This window comes from Amphiura filiformis, chromosome 13, assembly GCF_039555335.1.
Source record: "Amphiura filiformis chromosome 13, Afil_fr2py, whole genome shotgun sequence".
Lineage (NCBI taxonomy): Eukaryota > Metazoa > Echinodermata > Ophiuroidea > Amphilepidida > Amphiuridae > Amphiura > Amphiura filiformis.
Window position 1 is genome coordinate 53832095 of NC_092640.1, and position 21969 is coordinate 53854063.

Genomic DNA, 21969 nt, shown 5'->3' on the forward strand with positions numbered 1-21969 from the left:
GCTCCGTGGAATTTCTTCAGTATTTCGCTACTACCATCATCCATACAACAATTACATGGGTGTTTTTCTTTTTCAGTAGGCCTACACCGATTGTGTTATCATCCAGAACTGTGACAGAAATGACAATATTATAATTCAGATTTCAGAATTCCATCAAATAACGATATACCAAGCCTAAATTGTATTTATAAAGTATTTGTTTCTTTCAATTGTGAATTCGTGGAAAGAATATTTTCCGCAATGAATGATATCCGACCGGGGAATGATCAAGTTGGCCCAATCCTGAATGGCATTATAATAAAAAGAGCCAGAAGTGATGGTAGTGGATTTTGGAACACGAAAATTTTGAGCACTGTTTCTGGTACTGTATTGGTGCACGTTTGAAACTCTGGTAAAATTTGAACTAAGATAGTCTGGGCCAACTTCATTAAAATAACAAAAACATGGTTCAACCTGAGTTGTTTTGCCCTATTTTGTATGTTAAGGAAATTAGATCTTTAAAATCATCTTCTGTAATATGATACATGCAATTCTTATTTAAAATGAATCTGATAACTTTGTTTTGAGCAATTTGAAGGCTTTTACTCATCTGCTTATGTGTGCCAGCATGCCAAGAAGAAATAGAATAATCAAACAAACAGAGTACAATACAAGAGCAGAGCATAAAATTTTCTTGATATTTTGATCAAGAAACTTTGCCTGTCTGTAAAGAAAATTGAGTCTAGAATTTACTTATTTTATGACACCAAGACCCATTTCTTCACCATTTAAGCACTGGTCAATAGTAAGACCTAAGTATTTAACTGAGGGAGTAGCATGACTTGTTTGCCCTTCACACTCAATGGTATAATTTTGCACATTCTTCAATTTACGTTTTGTTCCAAAAAGAATGAGTTCTGTTTTACCCATATGGAGAGACAGTTTATTATCAATGAGCCATTTGTTACAGCTTTCCAGATTTTTGCTAAGCTGCTGCCCAATTTTTAACGGATCCTTATCAGAAACCAAAAGAGCGCTATCGTCTGCATACTGAAGGAGCATACAATCAACACAGTTGGGCATGTCGTTATCGTAACAAAGGAACAAAATGGGACCCAATATACTCCCCTGTGGAACTCCACATGTTAAAGCCATAGAGTTGGAGTCTGAGCCATTAACATTAACAATCTGAGATCTGCAATTCAGATATGACTCAAACCATTTAGTGGAGTTCATTCCCAGGGCAGTAAGCTTTTGACATAAAATAGAGTGATTAACACTGTCGAATGCTTTCTGGATGTCAAGAAGCACCATTCCAGTAAACAGACCAGCACTGATTTGGTTTCTGATATGATCTTGAAGATAGATAAGACATGTGTCTGTGGAATATTTACCTCTAAAACCTGACTGAAATTTAAATAAGATGTTATTTTCCGTGAGATACCTTTTCATTTCACTTGGAAACACTTCAGTCCTGATTGGAGTTGTAATGACCTCTGCAGCATCTTTCAGAAAACGAGCCGGCAAGCCATCTAAGCCAGTGCTTTTATCGATGTTAAGATTGGTTAGCTCATCATAGACAAAGGCCTCACTGACCTCATGGAGATCAAAGGATCCATTCCTAATATGACTGTAATAGCTTTGGAACCTGTTGGAGTTAACATCATAAAGACCACTTGGTTCAGGTAGCTCACCAACAAGTTTGGCAGCAACCCCAGTAAAGAATTTGTTGAAATAATTAGCAACTTCTTTGTTCTCAAAACACTTTTTACCATCAATATCTAAAACCATATTGGTAGAGTCTTTTGTTTTGTTTTGGTACCCAAGCTCTTTGAGATTTTTCCAGAGCTTTTAGAATCATTTTTATTTGCTTCAATCTTATGCAACATGTACAGTTGTTGTTTCGCAGATCTCTCTCTCTCTTTGGACTTTATTACGTAACTTACAATACTCTTTATCATGTTTATAATACTCAGATATATGTTGTTTTTATTAAATTTTGCAAGCAAACAGTCTCTTTCTCTGATGTCATCAATAATCTCACTTGTCATTTATGGTTCAGAGCGTTGTTTAATCCGAACTTCCCTTAGAGGAGCAACATAGTCAAGAGTGTTCAGGAATATGTTACAATACATGGACCAAGCTCTATCAACATTGTTACATAACAATATTTCAGACCAGTCAGTTTCAGACAACTTATCAATGAAAGATTCCTTGCTGTAATTCTTTAAAGATCTTACTTTAACTCTTTTATGCTCGTTAAATGTTGGTTTGGGTGACTTCCTTGTACAGTACGTGAAAAAGTGATCACTTAACCCAGTTGTTACCACACCATATTGACTGATCACATTATCATAATTACATTATAATGTGATCGAGAGCAGACTTTGTGGTAGGGGTGATTCTAGTTGGGGTATAAATAAGTTGTTTATGTCCAAACAAGTGGAGCATGTTAGCATATTTGGTGTATACTCGGTCTTTTCGTAAAGCACACATGTTCATATCACCCAAAATATTCACTTCAGAATCAGCAGGCAATTTTGAAAGGACATTCTCAAGATTGTTGATAAACTGTGAATGCTTTTCAGGCCTGTAACAGGAACCAACAATAAAAGGTTTGCATCTTGGTAGCAAATCTCAGCTGTAATGGCCTTGGAGCTATTCCAGCTGCATGATAGAGATACTGCTTGACCCCTGATGACCCTTTGTGACATCATGACATGTTCTTGACATATCGATTTACCACGTTCAAGCCCAATTGGGCATACTTTAACATTTGACCCCATACGACCTTTGACCTCGAATATTGGGTTGATGCGTCGAAGCGCGGCGGAATGCATAGCCAGACAGACATACAGACAGACAACGCTTATGATCTTTATAGTATAGATTATTTCAATATTTCAAGATTAAGGGGCTGTGCAATAATTATGTGTACTACCGGGATGGTGAATTCTCAAAATGGTCTGCCCAAAATCGCTTGCCCACCCCTTTTGGCCATGCCAAAGTATCTTTGCCCCCCCCCTTTTTTTTGACGTGCCAAAAACCTTTGTCCTTTGCACATGTAAGATTTTGGGACACCGAATTCAAAACCATATAATGCGATGCGAGCGCTTTAGAGCGTAAAAAATGTTGATCAAAATATCTATGCTAAAAATCGCCCCCCCCCTTCGACCTGCCAAAAATCACTTGACCCCCCAATAATTCATCACCCCGGGGTACACATAATTATTGTATAATAAAAAATATTGTAAATAAAAATTTCACTGAAATCGCGCAGTATGGCTTTAATGTCAAGTCTGCACATACATGTACACATTATACATGACCTAGTTCATACTCTAGTGCTTTTCAATGCTGACAAATATATCACGTATTGGTCCGCTATACATGTATCACAAGGATCGCGTGTGTTTGTTCAACTTTGTATATAGCCTAAATGTAAGGATGTGAAACGGATTTACGCCAGAATTCTTTTAATATAGGCTAACATTTTATATTGGTTTACTAAAATACATTCAGCTCCGCTTCAGTTTGTCAGTACTACCAGGTTGAGTTCAACACGAATCACCTCGTTTAATTAATATTGAATGAGTCTGGGATAAATTACGCATTATCAATAATATTGACGTGTTGGCATTTTTTTTTTTGCAATGTTTTTTAAAAATCAATATGTATGTTGTATGATATTTTAAATTATGTTTTTTTGTGTATTTTTATCTCAGTATCGAGCGCCTCGATCTATGGAAGAGGAGCTATACGAGTAGGTCTACTAGTTTTTTGAGCGTATACAATACGGTTACGCAAATGACTGCTGGGAGCTGATCGTGCAACAACAAACATGGAATCGTCGATAGATCGAGGGTGGAGTTGGGTGGTTGTCATAGCTGTGTTTGGTACAAGTGTTCTAAGTTTTGGTTTTCTTCAGAGTACCAGTGTTTTCTTCGTTGATTGGCAGGAAGATTTAAATGCCAGTGCACAGATGATTGGCTGGTGTAGTGCGATTTCAATAGCAGGAATTGGTTTAGCCGGTAGGTATGTGTGCCCTGAGTAATTTAAAGGGGCATGGCCCGATTTAACTATATAAAGTTTTCTTCTTGATTGAATGTCCTTTACCACCAATTCCGATCTGTGAAGTTTCACACCGGTGTTTCAATTCATTTTGATATGAGAGCTAAAATTTAATTTTCTAGCCCCATAGGAACACTGTGGATTGATTAATTGGTCGACCAAAAGGTGCACCTTTTCATTCATAACATTCAAACTAAATATCTTTGACCCGTGAAATTTCACAGAGTAAATGAGAAAACTAGTATCTTTCTTCTGATACCAAAATGTATACCACTTCCGGTAAAATCTGGAGTTCTGGGGATGAGGCTATTAGCGATCGTGCTACGCCCCTTTAATTTGATTTTTTTTTACAACATAAGGAGGCCTAAATCACGAAAAAACATGTACAATAACACTAACCCAACCCGTGGTCATCGGAAGGTAAAGAAGAAACAAAAAAGGAGAGAAGATGAAGAAAGACGTCACTTGGTACCCCGGGATTCGAACCTGAGAGTTCTTTTATAAGCTAGAGAAGAAGTAATGAACATGTTCACGTAACCGCCTTCAACTCATTTGCATAGAATTGGATACCAGGATCGTATTCTGATTCGTTGAACGTCTAATTAGCATACTTTTGGATATCTCCATATTTGGTGTTACCTAATTAATTATTAATACTCGAATGTTGTTTACATAGTGACGTCATTAGAGCTGGTCACTTCGTCCAAGAGCCGACGAACGAACGTTTGTAGTTTTCTCTCCATTAGTGTTATATTGTGAAATACCATACCGTAGAAACCCGTCTATAAGGAATAGAAGCGACTGTGATGATAGCATATTTCACGCTAGCGCCCTCCACAATATTATATCATTATGGAATTTGAGCAAATCATTTACCGACACAAGCAGGTATACAATGTATTATTTTATCTTTATTTCGCATCTCACGAGCATAGCTCACTTGGCAAGGCATAAGACTTTGGTTCTTTAGATCGGAAGATGGTGAGTTCGAGCCTCATCACGGTCACACGAACTTTTATAAACAAAATATTGTTCAAACTTTTCATTTATATTTTCTTGCATTTTCGTGATCATTTTTTTTTTCATATTTAGTTTAATTTATTCTATTGTTTTTCTTTTATTGTTTCTTTTCTTTGTCTTTTTTCTTGTTTAATTTAATTTTTTCTTTATTTTTCTTTGATTCATATAATATTGGCAGGATAAGGAGAGGAGGGAACTAAAGACCCATTCAGTGATTTGCTCATCCGGACGATCGTAAAAATCATCAAAATTCACCTTTGTCATTGTCATAGATGTGGTAACATAGCCTGCTAGTGGTTCAGCAGAAAACCGTGTGACACATAATATACATTTGGCTACATTTTATTATACGATAAATACGAATTTATTAAACATGGTAACAAATATTCTCTAGCAGATCGGTTATACGATGGAACTGGTAGGCATAGGCCTATTATAAATTCGGGATATTAAATATCTTCCTGACGAGACAGATCTGCGCATGTGGTCAAAGACGATTCCTTAATAGCCACAGACCGTCCGCTGGAATTAGTTGAACATGAACCATTCGATATGGCTGTTGGTCGGACCTCTCATCTCTCCACATCGATTGTGACCTATTATACACTGATACGTTCAGGCGGTACCTCTTCATTGAACCATATCATGCTGCACCTGTAAGATCTTTGAAAAGACCAGTATTGTATTCAATCTATGATTGCAGACATACACAGTACAGGTGATGAGTGTAACCTGCTTGTAGCGCAGCGCGATATGTTCAAAATTGTTTTCACCTATTGCTATGGTAATTAATCCGATTAATTACGCAACTTCTCCAGCGTATAATGGCCGAATAAATTCTGACCATCACTTGGCTTGTTGGATTCGTCTATACTACAATTCGCTGTCGAAGTGACGTAATAATAGCAATAACTACCATCAAGCAGATTGCACTAATCACCCGCGTATGTCACCAAACATAGATTGAATACCACTCTTTTCATAAATACTAATCTTACATGGCGAGTGATTAGCATTTCTTTGACAACTATGGTTTAATGCATAGGTGCCACGTGAACGATGAAGTGCAGGGCTATATATTCGAAATTGTATTCATCAATTGCTATGGTAGTTAATCCGATTAATTACGTCACATCGACAGCGAATAGCCTATAGTATGGGTTCAAGTGGAACAAAAAATAGTGTATGTCCATTGCAGGTCTGGTCCATTGCTAGCTATGGTAATTAATCATGTTAGTGTTTACATCACTACTTCGGTGAAGACAAGAGAAGTGTGCCTTCTCTACCAACGCCTGTGATATAACAGGTGCAAGCGAAACAAAATTGAATGACCAGAATAGTTTCCTTTGTCAGATGAATTGATTGAAGTTTTTGAAGACACTCTATTCTTGATGGGACAATAGATTCAAATATGGAATAATTATTATTCCTCATCTATTTTTTTTTTTATTGAAAAACTGCAATTGTGGCAACAGAACAATATTTATTTTGATTTCATTTCAAGTAGAAACAAAATCGTGCTTAAGCCAAAAACGCACCCTACCTACAATTCCTCAAGAATTGGGATGGCACAAAGGTGCAACATAGGTCATTATTGCAAAGACGAGGACAGACAAGTAGTTACAACACATCTGTCTAACCGTGGGTTTCGCTATTATTAAGAATAAATGCTTTTACTAGTTTCTATAAAACCACAAAATTACTAAAAAAAACTATAAAAAAAACTAAAAAAAAAAAAAAAAAAACACCTAAAATTAAAAGTAGAAAGGTAGATTTGAAGAAAGATAAAAAAGAACATGTCAAAAGTTAAAATTAAACGAGAATGAAAAAAAACGGAACCGGTGCCCGGACCATGCTCTCTTCAGCATGTCTTCAGTTCCAAAGTCTGACGCTCTATCAATTGAGCTATACGATCCTGATATACGAAACAGTCGTTATTATGTCAATACAATTGATTGGTGTTACAACATACTTAGATGGAATGCATAGCCACCCAGTGCCAGTATATATTTGCTCAAACTCCAAATACAACAAGCAACCAATTTTATTGAGGGCGTTTCTTAGGTATATCCTTGTAGACGGGGTTTTACGGTATACCTGATGTGTTAGTCCAGTATGATAAGAAAATATTTCTGGCGATCGGACCCCATGTTCACATTGGCTAAATAAGCTGTATTTTCGCTGGAAAGGGGCCGAGTCATGTCCGCCATTTTTTTCGCAAAAGGCATGTTCTTCCTCCTGGAAACCCGGAGGTGACAGCACCAGAACAAATGACGTCATTTCTGGATTTCAGCCGGGACTGTTACGTTCACAGCCATGCACCAGTATACGCATAACCGGATCTAGTTTTACTAAAGAGGGCGCACCACCAAATCACTCCACGATTTATGTACCAGTGAAATTCGGTTAAAATAGTCCACCGCTTATTTGAGCTTGTTGAAGCTTTATTTTCAAAACGTATAGTCAAAATTTGCCCATTTTCAGCTCATTTGCTTCCGACAAGTGTCTACATGACGAAATATGAGAAAAAGTCCCGATGTTTTATTTCAGAGATGGAGTTTTGGCGCGAATTTGGACAATGTCCGGTTTCGAAAATTGAGTGATTTTTTAAGGTTAAATTTACACACTTTTTCTTTGCGGCAAAATAGCAAAAAAAGTAGATGGTCACCAATATGTTCTGTTAAAAGAATAATATTCTATGCATGAGTAGCTTTAATTTGATACCAAACTTGATAGCTGAGTTACGTTTTGAACTGCTGAGCGCGATCCAAAAGTGCGTCTTTCCTGTGTATTTCAATGGCGCGTCTAATGGTGGTGCGCTCTCTTATAAAAGGCTTTCAATGTGTGTTGGGGTGTACGCGCTTCTGTACAAAAAGCGCATAGAAAAAGGGCGGAAGCTTTAATAAATCATTTTATTTCATTCGCAAACGCTTTAAATGACTTTTGTGATTAATTTTAGGAATATTTTTTTTAATTCATCCAAAAAATACAAGTCTGTGACGTTAAGAAAAGCATGAAAAATCACTTTCGTGAGTGTTTTTGCTGTAGATTTATACCAGATCAGAATAACGCATAAAAATTTTGTATTTTTGCTTCAATTGCCAATATCAGTAGGCCTTGTTTTGAAGACAGGGAAAGAGGAGGGGGGGGGGGGTACTTTGACATAATTATGTAAATAGGCCTATATTGAAGATATTCAAAACATGAATACACACATTTTGTACTTTTCACAACTAAAAATTAAAATTAGAAAGTATCTTTTGGCATCAAACATTCAATTTTCTGTCCAACATCTGCAAAACTCTGCGTGTTGATGAACATGTTGAAATTTGGGTCTTTTGGTGACTCTGAGCTGATTTTTGAACATCATTTCTTCCGAACGGAATGTCGCAGAGGGATGAAATCTTGCAAAATGACTAGAAACTGTCTCTAGTTTACCTTAAAAAGTAAAAATTGGATTTTGATAACTATTGCCGGTTATAAGAGGGCGCACCACCAAATCACTCCACGATTTATGTACCAGTGAAATTCGGTTAAAATAGTCCACCGCTTATTTGAGCTTGTTGAAGCTTTATTTTCAAAACGTATAGTCAAAATTTGCCCATTTTCAGCTCATTTGCTTCCGACAAGTGTCTACATGACGAAATATGAGAAAAAGTCCCGATGTTTTATTTCAGAGATGGAGTTTTGGCGCGAATTTGGACAATGTCCGGTTTCGAAAATTGAGTGATTTTTAAGGTTAAATTTACACACTTTTTCTTTGCGGCAAAATAGCAAAAAAAGTAGATGGTCACCAATATGTTCTGTTAAAAGAATAATATTCTATGCATGATTAGCTTTAATTTGATACCAAACTTGATAGCTGAGTTACGTTTTTGAACTGCTGAGCGCGATCCAAAAGTGCGTCTTTCCCTGTGTATTTCAATGGCGCGTCTAATGGTGGTGCGCTCTCTTATAAAAGGCTTTCAATGTGTGTTGGGGTGTACGCGCTTCTGTACAAAAAGCGCATAGAAAAAGGGCGGAAGCTTTAATAAATCATTTTATTTCATTCGCAAACGCTTTAAATGACTTTTGTGATTAATTTTAGGAATATTTTTTTTAATTCATCCAAAAAATACAAGTCTGTGACGTTAAGAAAAGCATGAAAAATCACTTTCGTGAGTGTTTTTGCTGTAGATTTATACCAGATCAGAATAACGCATAAAAATTTTGTATTTTTGCTTCAATTGCCAATATCAGTAGGCCTTGTTTTGAAGACAGGGAAAGAGGAGGGGGGGGGGTACTTTGACATAATTATGTAAATAGGCCTATATTGAAGATATTCAAAACATGAATACACACATTTTGTACTTTTCACAACTAAAAATTAAAATTAGAAAGTATCTTTTGGCATCAAACATTCAATTTTCTGTCCAACATCTACAAAACTCTGCGTGTTGATGAACATGTTGAAATTTGGGTCTTTTGGTGACTCTGAGCTGATTTTTGGAACATCATTTCTTCCGAACGGAATGTCGCAGAGGGATGAAATCTTGCAAAATGACTAGAAACTGTCTCTAGTTTACCTTAAAAAGTAAAAAATTGGATTTTGATAACTATTGACGTTTATAAAAGGCTTTCAATGTGTGTTGGGGGTGTACGCGCTTCTGTACAAAAAGCGCATAGAAAAAGGGCGGAAGCTTTAATAAATCATTTTATTTCATTCGCAAACGCTTTAAATGACTTTTGTGATTAATTTTAGGAATATTTTTTTAATTCATCCAAAAATACAAGTCTGTGACGTTAAGAAAAGCATGAAAAATCACTTTCGTGAGTGTTTTTGCTGTAGATTTATACCAGATCAGAATAACGCATAAAAATTTTGTATTTTTGCTTCAATTGCCAATATCAGTAGGCCTTGTTTTGAAGACAGGGAAAGAGGAGGGGGGGGTACTTTGACATAATTATGTAAATAGGCCTATATTGAAGATATTCAAAACATGAATACACACATTTTGTACTTTTAAAAACTAAAAAATTAAAATTAGAAAGTATCTTTTGGCATCAAACATTCAATTTTCTGTCCAACATCACCAAAACTCTGCGTGTTGATGAACATGTTGAAATTTGGGTCTTTTGGTGACTCTGAGCTGATTTTGGAACATCATTTCTTCCGAACGGAATGTCGCAGAGGGATGAAATCTTGCAAAATGACTAGAAACTGTCTCTAGTTTACCTTAAAAAGTAAAAAATTGGATTTTGATAACTATTGACGTTTATAAGAGGGCGCACCACCAAATCACTCCACGATTTATGTACCAGTGAAATTCGGTTAAAATAGTCCACCGCTTATTTGAGCTTGTTGAAGCTTTATTTTCAAAACGTATAGTCAAAATTTGCCCATTTTCAGCTCATTTGCTTCCGACAAGTGTCTACATGACGAAATATGAGAAAAAAGTCCTGATGTTTTATTTCAGAGATGGAGTTTTGGCGCGAATTTGGACAATGTCCGGTTTCGAAAATTGAGTGATTTTTTAAGGTTAAATTTACACACTTTTTCTTTGCGGCAAAATAGCAAAAAAAGTAGATGGTCACCAATATGTTCTGTTAAAAGAATAATATTCTATGCATGATTAGCTTTAATTTGATACCAAACTTGATAGCTGAGTTACGTTTTTGAACTGCTGAGCGCGATCCAAAAGTGCGTCTTTCCTTGTGTATTTCAATGGCGCGTCTAATGGTGGTGCGCTCTCTTATAAAAGGCTTTCAATGTGTGTTGGGGGTGTACGCGCTTCTGTACAAAAAGCGCATAGAAAAAGGGCGGAAGCTTTAATAAATCATTTTATTTCATTCGCAAACGCTTTAAATGACTTTTGTGATTAATTTTAGGAATATTTTTTTAATTCATCCAAAAATACAAGTCTGTGACGTTAAGAAAAGCATGAAAAATCACTTTCGTGAGTGTTTTTGCTGTAGATTTATACCAGATCAGAATAACGCATAAAAATTTTGTATTTTTGCTTCAATTGCCAATATCAGTAGGCCTTGTTTTGAAGACAGGGAAAGAGGAGGGGGGGGGGGTACTTTGACATAATTATGTAAATAGGCCTATATTGAAGATATTCAAAACATGAATACACACATTTTGTACTTTTCACAACTAAAAATTAAAATTAGAAAGTATCTTTTGGCATCAAACATTCAATTTTCTGTCCAACATCTACAAAACTCTGCGTGTTGATGAACATGTTGAAATTTGGGTCTTTTGGTGACTCCGAGCTGATTTTTGGAACATCATTTCTTCCGAACGGAATGTCGCAGAGGGATGAAATCTTGCAAAATGACTAGAAACTGTCTCTAGTTTACCTTAAAAAGTAAAAAATTGGATTTTGATAACTATTGACGTTTATAAGAGGGCGCACCACCAAATCACTCCACGATTTATGTACCAGTGAAATTCGGTTAAAATAGTCCACCGCTTATTTGAGCTTGTTGAAGCTTTATTTTCAAAACGTATAGTCAAAATTTGCCCATTTTCAGCTCATTTGCTTCCGACAAGTGTCTACATGACGAAATATGAGAAAAAGTCCCGATGTTTTATTTCAGAGATGGAGTTTTGGCGCGAATTTGGACAATGTCCGGTTTCGAAAATTGAGTGATTTTTAAGGTTAAATTTACACACTTTTTCTTTGCGGCAAAATAGCAAAAAAAGTAGATGGTCACCAATATGTTCTGTTAAAAGAATAATATTCTATGCATGATTAGCTTTAATTTGATACCAAACTTGATAGCTGAGTTACGTTTTTGAACTGCTGAGCGCGATCCAAAAGTGCGTCTTTCCCTGTGTATTTCAATGGCGAGTCTAATGGTGGTGCGCTCTCTTATAAAAGGCTTTCAATGTGTGTTGGGGGTGTACGCGCTTCTGTACAAAAAGCGCATAGAAAAAGGGCGGAAGCTTTAATAAATCATTTTATTTCATTCGCAAACGCTTTAAATGACTTTTGTGATTAATTTTAGGAATATTTTTTTTAATTCATCCAAAAAATACAAGTCTGTGACGTTAAGAAAAGCATGAAAAATCACTTTCGTGAGTGTTTTTGCTGTAGATTTATACCAGATCAGAATAACGCATAAAAATTTTGTATTTTTGCTTCAATTGCCAATATCAGTAGGCCTTGTTTTGAAGACAGGGAAAGAGGAGGGGGGTACTTTGACATAATTATGTAAATAGGCCTATATTGAAGATATTCAAAACATGAATACACACATTTTGTACTTTTCACAACTAAAAAATTAAAATTAGAAAGTATCTTTTGGCATCAAACATTCAATTTTCTGTCCAACATCTACAAAACTCTGCGTGTTGATGAACATGTTGAAATTTGGGTCTTTGGTGACTCTGAGCTGATTTTTGGAACATCATTTCTTCCGAACGGAATGTCGCAGAGGGATGAAATCTTGCAAAATGACTAGAAACTGTCTCTAGTTTACCTTAAAAAGTAAACAATTGGATTTTGATAACTATTGACGTTTATAAGAGGGCGCACCACCAAATCACTCCACGATTTATGTACCAGTGAAATTCGGTTAAAATAGTCCACCGCTTATTTGAGCTTGTTGAAGCTTTATTTTCAAAACGTATAGTCAAAATTTGCCCATTTTCAGCTCATTTGCTTCCGACAAGTGTCTACATGACGAAATATGAGAAAAAGTCCCGATGTTTTATTTCAGAGATGGAGTTTTGGCGCGAATTTGGACAATGTCCGGTTTCGAAAATTGAGTGATTTTTAAGGTTAAATTTACACACTTTTTCTTTGCGGCAAAATAGCAAAAAAGTAGATGGTCACCAATATGTTCTGTTAAAAGAATAATATTCTATGCATGATTAGCTTTAATTTGATACCAAACTTGATAGCTGAGTTACGTTTTTGAACTGCTGAGCGCGATCCAAAAGTGCGTCTTTCCTGTGTATTTCAATGGCGCGTCTAATGGTGGTGCGCTCTCTTATAAAAAGGCTTTCAATGTGTGTTGGGGGTGTACGCGCTTCTGTACAAAAAGCGCATAGAAAAAGGGCGGAAGCTTTAATAAATCATTTTATTTCATTCGCAAACGCTTTAAATGACTTTTGTGATTAATTTTAGGAATATTTTTTTAATTCATCCAAAAATACAAGTCTGTGACGTTAAGAAAAGCATGAAAAATCACTTTCGTGAGTGTTTTTGCTGTAGATTTATACCAGATCAGAATAACGCATAAAAATTCTGTATTTTTGCTTCAATTGCCAATATCAGTAGGCCTTGTTTTGAAGACAGGGAAAGAGGAGGGGGGGGGTACTTTGACATAATTATGTAAATAGGCCTATATTGAAGATATTCAAAACATGAATACACACATTTTGTACTTTTCACAACTAAAAAATTAAAATTAGAAAGTATCTTTTGGCATCAAACATTCAATTTTCTGTCCAACATCTACAAAACTCTGCGTGTTGATGAACATGTTGAAATTTGGGTCTTTTGGTGAATCCGAGCTGATTTTTGGAATATCAGTTCTTCCGAACAGAAGGTCGCAGAGGGATGAAATCTTGCAAAATGACTAGAAACTGTCTCTAGTTTACCTTAAAAAATAAAAATTGGATTTTGATAACTATTGACGTTTATAAGAGGGCGCACCACCAAATCACTCCACGATTTATGTACCAGTGAAATTCGGTTAAAATAGTCCACCGCTTATTTGAGCTTGTTGAAGCTTTATTTTCAAAACGTATAGTCAAAATTTGCCCATTTTCAGCTCATTTGCTTCCGACAAGTGTCTACATGACGAAATATGAGAAAAAGTCCCGATGTTTTATTTCAGAGATGGAGTTTTGGCGCGAATTTGGACAATGTCCGGTTTCGAAAATTGAGTGATTTTTAAGGTTAAATTTACACTTTTTTCTTTGCGGCAAAATAGCAAAAAAAGTAGATGGTCACCAATATGTTCTGTTAAAAGAATAATATTCTATGCATGATTAGCTTTAATTTGATACCAAACTTGATAGCTGAGTTACGTTTTTGAACTGCTGAGCGCGATCCAAAAGTGCGTCTTTCCCTGTGTATTTCAATGGCGCGTCTAATGGTGGTGCGCTCTCTTATAAAAGGCTTTCAATGTGTGTTGGGGGTGTACGCGCTTCTGTACAAAAAGCGCATAGAAAAAGGGCGGAAGCTTTAATAAATCATTTTATTTCATTCGCAAACGCTTTAAATGACTTTTGTGATTAATTTTAGGAATATTTTTTTAATTCATCCAAAAATACAAGTCTGTGACGTTAAGAAAAGCATGAAAAATCACTTTCGTGAGTGTTTTTGCTGTAGATTTATACCAGATCAGAATAACGCATAAAAATTTTGTATTTTTGCTTCAATTGCCAATATCAGTAGGCCTTGTTTTGAAGACAGGGAAAGAGGAGGGGGGGGTACTTTGACATAATTATGTAAATAGGCCTATATTGAAGATATTCAAAACATGAATACACACATTTTGTACTTTTCACAACTAAAAATTAAAATTAGAAAGTATCTTTTGGCATCAAACATTCAATTTTCTGTCCAACATCTACAAAACTCTGCGTGTTGATGAACATGTTGAAATTTGGGTCTTTTGGTGACTCCGAGCTGATTTTTGGAACATCATTTCTTCCGAACGGAATGTCGCAGAGGGATGAAATCTTGCAAAATGACTAGAAACTGTCTCTAGTTTACCTTAAAAAGTAAAAAATTGGATTTTGATAACTATTGACGTTTATAAGAGGGCGCACCACCAAATCACTCCACGATTTATGTACCAGTGAAATTCGGTTAAAATAGTCCACCGCTTATTTGAGCTTGTTGAAGCTTTATTTTCAAAACGTATAGTCAAAATTTGCCCATTTTCAGCTCATTTGCTTCCGACAAGTGTCTACATGACGAAATATGAGAAAAAGTCCCGATGTTTTATTTCAGAGATGGAGTTTTGGCGCGAATTTGGACAATGTCCGGTTTCGAAAATTGAGTGATTTTTTAAGGTTAAATTTACACACTTTTTCTTTGCGGCAAAATAGCAAAAAAAGTAGATGGTCACCAATATGTTCTGTTAAAAGAATAATATTCTATGCATGATTAGCTTTAATTTGATACCAAACTTGATAGCTGAGTTACGTTTTTGAACTGCTGAGCGCGATCCAAAAGTGCGTCTTTCCTGTGTATTTCAATGGCGCGTCTAATGGTGGTGCGCTCTCTTATAAAAGGCTTTCAATGTGTGTTGGGGGTGTACGCGCTTCTGTACAAAAAGCGCATAGAAAAAGGGCGGAAGCTTTAATAAATCATTTTATTTCATTCGCAAACGCTTTAAATGACTTTTGTGATTAATTTTAGGAATATTTTTTTTAATTCATCCAAAAAATACAAGTCTGTGACGTTAAGAAAAGCATGAAAAATCACTTTCGTGAGTGTTTTTGCTGTAGATTTATACCAGATCAGAATAACGCATAAAAATTTTGTATTTTTGCTTCAATTGCCAATATCAGTAGGCCTTGTTTTGAAGACAGGGAAAGAGGAGGGGGGGGGGGGGTACTTTGACATAATTATGTAAATAGGCCTATATTGAAGATATTCAAAACATGAATACACACATTTTGTACTTTTCACAACTAAAAATTAAAATTAGAAAGTATCTTTTGGCATCAAACATTCAATTTTCTGTCCAACATCTGCAAAACTCTGCGTGTTGATGAACATGTTGAAATTTGGGTCTTTTGGTGACTCCGAGCTGATTTTTGGAACATCATTTCTTCCGAACGGAATGTCGCAGAGGGTGAAATCTTGCAAAATGACTAGAAACTGTCTCTAGTTTACCTTAAAAAGTAAAAAATTGGATTTTGATAACTATTGACGTTTATAAGAGGGCGCACCACCAAATCACTCCACGATTTATGTACCAGTGAAATTCGGTTAAAATAGTCCACCGCTTATTTGAGCTTGTTGAAGCTTTATTTTCAAAACGTATAGTCAAAATTTGCCCATTTTCAGCTCATTTGCTTCCGACAAGTGTCTACATGACGAAATATGAGAAAAAGTCCCGATGTTTTATTTCAGAGATGGAGTTTTGGCGCGAATTTGGACAATGTCCGGTTTCGAAAATTGAGTGATTTTTTAAGGTTAAATTTACACACTTTTTCTTTGCGGCAAAATAGCAAAAAAAGTAGATGGTCACCAATATGTTCTGTTAAAAGAATAATATTCTATGCATGATTAGCTTTAATTTGATACCAAACTTGATAGCTGAGTTACGTTTTTGAACTGCTGAGCGCGATCCAAAAGTGCGTCTTTGCCTGTGTATTTCAATGGCGCGGCTAATGGTGGTGCGCTCTCTTATAAAAGGCTTTCAATGTGTGTTGGGGGTGTACGCGCTTCTGTACAAAAAGCGCATAGAAAAAGGGCGGAAGCTTTAATAAATCATTTTATTTCATTCGCAAACGCTTTAAATGACTTTTGTGATTAATTTTAGGAATATTTTTTTTTAATTCATCCAAAAAATACAAGTCTGTGACGTTAAGAAAAGCATGAAAAATCACTTTCGTGAGTGTTTTTGCTGTAGATTTATACCAGATCAGAATAACGCATAAAAAATTTGTATTTTTGCTTCAATTGCCAATATCAGTAGGCCTTGTTTTGAAGACAGGGAAAGAGGAGGGGGGGGTACTTTGACATAATTATGTAAATAGGCCTATATTGAAGATATTCAAAACATGAATACACACATTTTGTACTTTTCACAACTAAAAAATTAAAATTAGAAAGTATCTTTTGGCATCAAACATTCAATTTTCTGTCCAACATCTACAAAACTCTGCGTGTTGATGAACATGTTGAAATTTGGGTCTTTTGGTGACTCCGAGCTGATTTTTGGAACATCATTTCTTCCGAACGGAATGTCGCAGAGGGATGAAATCTTGCAAAATGACTAGAAACTGTCTCTAGTTTACCTTAAAAAGTAAAAAATTGGATTTTGATAACTATTGACGTTTATAAGAGGGCGCACCACCAAATCACTCCACGATTTATGTACCAGTGAAATTCGGTTAAAATAGTCCACCGCTTATTTGAGCTTGTTGAAGCTTTATTTTCAAAACGTATAGTCAAAATTTGCCCATTTTCAGCTCATTTGCTTCCGACAAGTGTCTACATGACGAAATATGAGAAAAAGTCCCGATGTTTTATTTCAGAGATGGAGTTTTGGCGCGAATTTGGACAATGTCCGGTTTCGAAAAAAGAGCGATTTTCTAAGGTTAAATTTACACACTTTTTCTTTGCGGCAAAATAAAAAAAAAAGTAGATGGTCACCAATATGTTCTGTTAAAAGAATAATATTCTATGCATGATTAGCTTTAATTTGATACCAAACTTGATAGCTGAGTTACGTTTTTGAACTGCTGAGCGCGATCCAAAAGTGCGTCTTTCCCTGTGTATTTCAATGGCGCGTCTAATGGTGGTGCGCTCTCTTATAAAAGGCTTTCAATGTGTGTTTGGGGTGTACGCGCTTCTGTACAAAAAGCGCATAGAAAAAGGGCGGAAGCTTTAATAAATCATTTTATTTCATTCGCAAACGCTTTAAATGACTTTTGTGATTAATTTTAGGAATATTTTTTTAATTCATCCAAAAAATACAAGTCTGTGACGTTAAGAAAAGCATGAAAAATCACTTTCGTGAGTGTTTTTGCTGTAGATTTATACCAGATCAGAATAACGCATAAAAATTCTGTATTTTTGCTTCAATTGCCAATATCAGTAGGCCTTGTTTTGAAGACAGGGAAAGAGGAGGGGGGGGGGGTACTTTGACATAATTATGTAAATAGGCCTATATTGAAGATATTCAAAACATGAATACACACATTTTGTACTTTTCACAACTAAAAAATTAAAATTAGAAAGTATCTTTTGGCATCAAACATTCAATTTTCTGTCCAACATCTACAAAACTCTGCGTGTTGATGAACATGTTGAAATTTGGGTCTTTTGGTGACCACGAGCTGATTTTTGGAACATCATTTCTTCCGAACGGAATGTCGCAGAGGGATGAAATCTTGCAAAATGACTAGAAACTGTCTCTAGTTTACCAAAAAAAGAAAAAAATTGGATTTTGATAACTATTGACGTTTATAAGAGGGCGCACCACCAAATCACTCCACGATTTATGTACCAGTGAAATTCGGTTAAAATAGTCCACCGCTTATTTGAGCTTGTTGAAGCTTTATTTTCAAAACGTATAGTCAAAATTTGCCCATTTTCAGCTCATTTGCTTCCGACAAGTGTCTACATGACGAAATATGAGAAAAAGTCCCGATGTTTTATTTCAGAGATGGAGTTTTGGCGCGAATTTGGACAATGTCCGGTTTCGAAAATTGAGTGATTTTTTAAGGTTAAATTTACACACTTTTTCTTTGCGGCAAAATAGCAAAAAAAGTAGATGGTCACCAATATGTTCTGTTAAAAGAATAATATTCTATGCATGATTAGCTTTAATTTGATACCAAACTTGATAGCTGAGTTACGTTTTTGAACTGCTGAGCGCGATCCAAAAGTGCGTCTTTCCCTGTGTATTTCAATGGCGCGTCTAATGGTGGTGCGCTCTCTAAAGTAAAACATCTTTGCGTTAGCGGTACCGGTGTCACGTGATCGATCATGTGATATCAATCCATGTGACTCAAGAAGCCTTCCGTAGTTCTTAGAAAGGTGGTGGCGGCCTCTATCTTGGTTACGGTCTAGGTTGTTGGTGGCTATGTAAATTGACTCCTTCACCCCTCTCTTATACCATCTTTGATCTGTGTCCAGTATGTTGACCTCCTTGGGTCAAAAGAATGTAAGGGGCATTCGGTGAGAGCAAAATGTAAAACATATGGGGTCATTAGGTGAGAACATGACAAACATGATTCGACCTTTGCAGTACTTATCAACAATCAATCGATAAAGTCTAGTCTATCCTCCACATTGAATGATGGACGGCACTTATGCCCAAATATGGCACTTGCCAATCAATAATCACCCACTTGAAATCCCCTGACTCGCTGCACTGACCAAAGTTATGGACAGATATGGGAGCTGTTTTTTGCTGTTATCTGTCATTTACAATCAGGGAGGTACGAACATTTGCAGACGCCCACATACTCAGTTTTTAGCTTACATGTAATGTATACATTATTTTTGATTGACATCAAGTACAAAAAATATCCGTCAAGCATGTCAAGTGGTTTAGCTTAAATGCCCTTCCTTTTTAGAACCATAAGAAAGGACACACACAAAATGACACGGTCAGCTCATAGGAGATATATCAAAGATTACTGCCTTGAATCCAAGAAGCAGTTTTGGTCTTTTATGAAAAGTCTTCGTAAAGACTCTTCAGGTATACCAGCTCTGAAAGAGCATGGGTTACTGGTTTCAGATAACACCAGAAAGGCTGAACTTTTAAATGACCAGTTCAGTTCGGTGTTTACCACCGAGGACAGTTCATCCATGCCGCATCTTAAACCATGTACTCTCCCTCCTATTCCTGAAATTGTCATCTCTAAAGCAGGAATTGAGAAATTGCTCTCAAATCTCCAGCCAAATAAGGCCCCTGGCCCTGACGGGATACCGCCACGCATCCTGAAAGATTGTGCACCTGAGATCGCACCTATGTTGACTGTAATTTTTCAGAAATCAATTGATACAAGCCAGCTCCCTGGGGACTGGAAACTGGCGAATGTTACCCTATATATAAGAAGGGGAGCGCACAAAGCCTGGAAATTACAGGCCTGTGTCGCTCACATCAGTGTGTTCGAAAGTTCTTGAACATGTCATACATTCTCACATAATGAATTACTTTGATAAGCATCATATATTAACTGACCAACAACACGGTTTCAGACAAAAGCACTCATGTGAGACTCAATTAATTCAAACTATACATGATCTCAGTTTATCACACAATAATCGTGTTCAAACAGATGCCGTCATAATGGATTTTTCGAAGGCATTTGATGTCGTTCCGCACAACAGATTGTTACTCAAATTATCCCATTATGGCATAAGTGGTAAGCTAAACATGTGGTTATCTGCCTTTCTTACTGGACGTAGACAGCGAGTCATTGTGGGTGGGGAACATTCTAAATGGGTCAGTGTTGAGTCCGGGGTACCCCAGGGCACTGTTTTAGGCCCGCTGATGTTCCTTGCCTATATCAATGACTTGCCTGATGAACTCCAGTGTACCACCCGCTTATTTGCGGATGATTGTATTATTTATAAATCCATACACTCACAAACTGATTCTATGTCATTGCAAGAAGACCTCAACACATTGTCTTCTTGGCAAAAGAAATGAAAAATGTCTTTCAATATTGCAAAATGTTATGTGCTACGCATACCGGCTTCAAAGTCAAGCTTAGTTACTCAGTACACTCTCGGGGGCTCAGTACTTCAAGAGCCTTCATCTCACACATACTTAGGCGTGGATATCACCCAGGATCTAAAATGGAATACCCACATTGACAGAACTGTAAACTCCGCAAATAAAACTTTAGGGTTTATACGCAGGAACCTTAGTTCATGCACCAAAAACACCAAGGTAGCTGCCTATAAGGCACTTGTGAGACCCACCCTAGAATATTGTTCTGGGGTCTGGGACCCGCACACCGCTGAGCAGATATAGAAGGTTGGCAAGATACAAAGACGTGCAGCGCGTATGGTTTCCAATAATTACGATTGGAAATCTAGTGTGTCGGACATGATGAGGGAACTTGATTGGGAGATGCTGTCGACACGCAGGAAGATTCAACGCTTATCCATCTTGCACAAATCATTAGGGGGCCACCTGGCACTGCCAGTTCACTCGTATTTGTTACCGGCTCAACGGCTTACTCGGCGATCTAATACACGATCATTCACCCAGCACCAAACACGCACCGACATTTACAAGTTCTCATATGTGCCGAGAACTGTGAGAGACTGGAATGACCTCCCACACAACATAACTGAAATCACCAGCACTGAACAATTCAAGGAAGCACTACACAGCTACTTCAAAGCAAAGGAAAGCAACATAAGAGACTAAGAAAATCACACGCATGCGCAAATTCCTGCTTGCCTTATTCCACTTGGGACGTTAAGCAGTATCCGAGAAGAAGAAGAAGAAGGAAGAGAGCGGTCTACAAGAGAGTGATAGTCACTAAAAGTTGCATTCGATTTACACAGGGAATTTTGCAGGCCATGCCGTGCCCTATTTGCTAAAACACCAAAGTGCGAATATTTCCAAACATCTAAATTAGCTAAAAATTTAGGACATGTTACAAAACTATATTTCCTAGAATTTCAGAGAGTACAATAAATATTTTTTCACACAGTGACGTTAACTAGGAAATGCCCTATACCTCTAACATACACTGTTTGTAGAGGTCACACCTCATTGGTGAGAGCACTTTGTATTGTGTATAGGAATATGAACAGTAACTGCAGTATGACCTTTTTTAATGGAATCTTTGGGTCACAGTGAGAGCCGAAACAGTGCCACAGAAGCCTCGAATATCGAATTTCTAGTTCTAAATGGCTTCAAATTTCTTTGTTTTTATCTTCAAAATAAGTAACAAAATCAGTGATAAAGGAAAGTTGCTGTTCAAATTGACCTTGTAAGGGGCTTTTGGTGACAGATCAACTGGAAAAGTAAGGGGTCTTCGGTGACAGAGCATGTGTTTGTAAAACAATAAGGGGTCTTCGGGTGACAGCCCTACATACGCGTCACCCCCAAAGTGGGAGTGCCCCCGGGATATGGCCATTGCACCGACTAGTATTTCTTTTCTTTTGTACTGTGTTCTGAACATCGCGTACGCGTTTAACTAATATTTCCATCGTAATAATTAAATGACGATTCCTGCGT

The 21969-nt window shown here is 36.7% G+C and overlaps 1 protein-coding gene across 1 annotated transcript in view; it reads left to right on the forward strand.

Moving 5' to 3' along the window:
• Positions 1-3339: 3339 nt before the first annotated feature.
• Positions 3340-21969, forward strand: part of LOC140168520 (monocarboxylate transporter 12-like) — a 28006-nt gene continuing 9376 nt past the window's right edge. The window contains exons 1-2 of the mRNA XM_072191923.1: positions 3340-3420; positions 3705-4010. Of these exons, the coding sequence (XP_072048024.1) occupies positions 3821-4010 (190 nt within the window). The 5' untranslated portion in view covers positions 3340-3420; positions 3705-3820. The remainder of the gene's footprint in view (positions 3421-3704; positions 4011-21969) is intronic.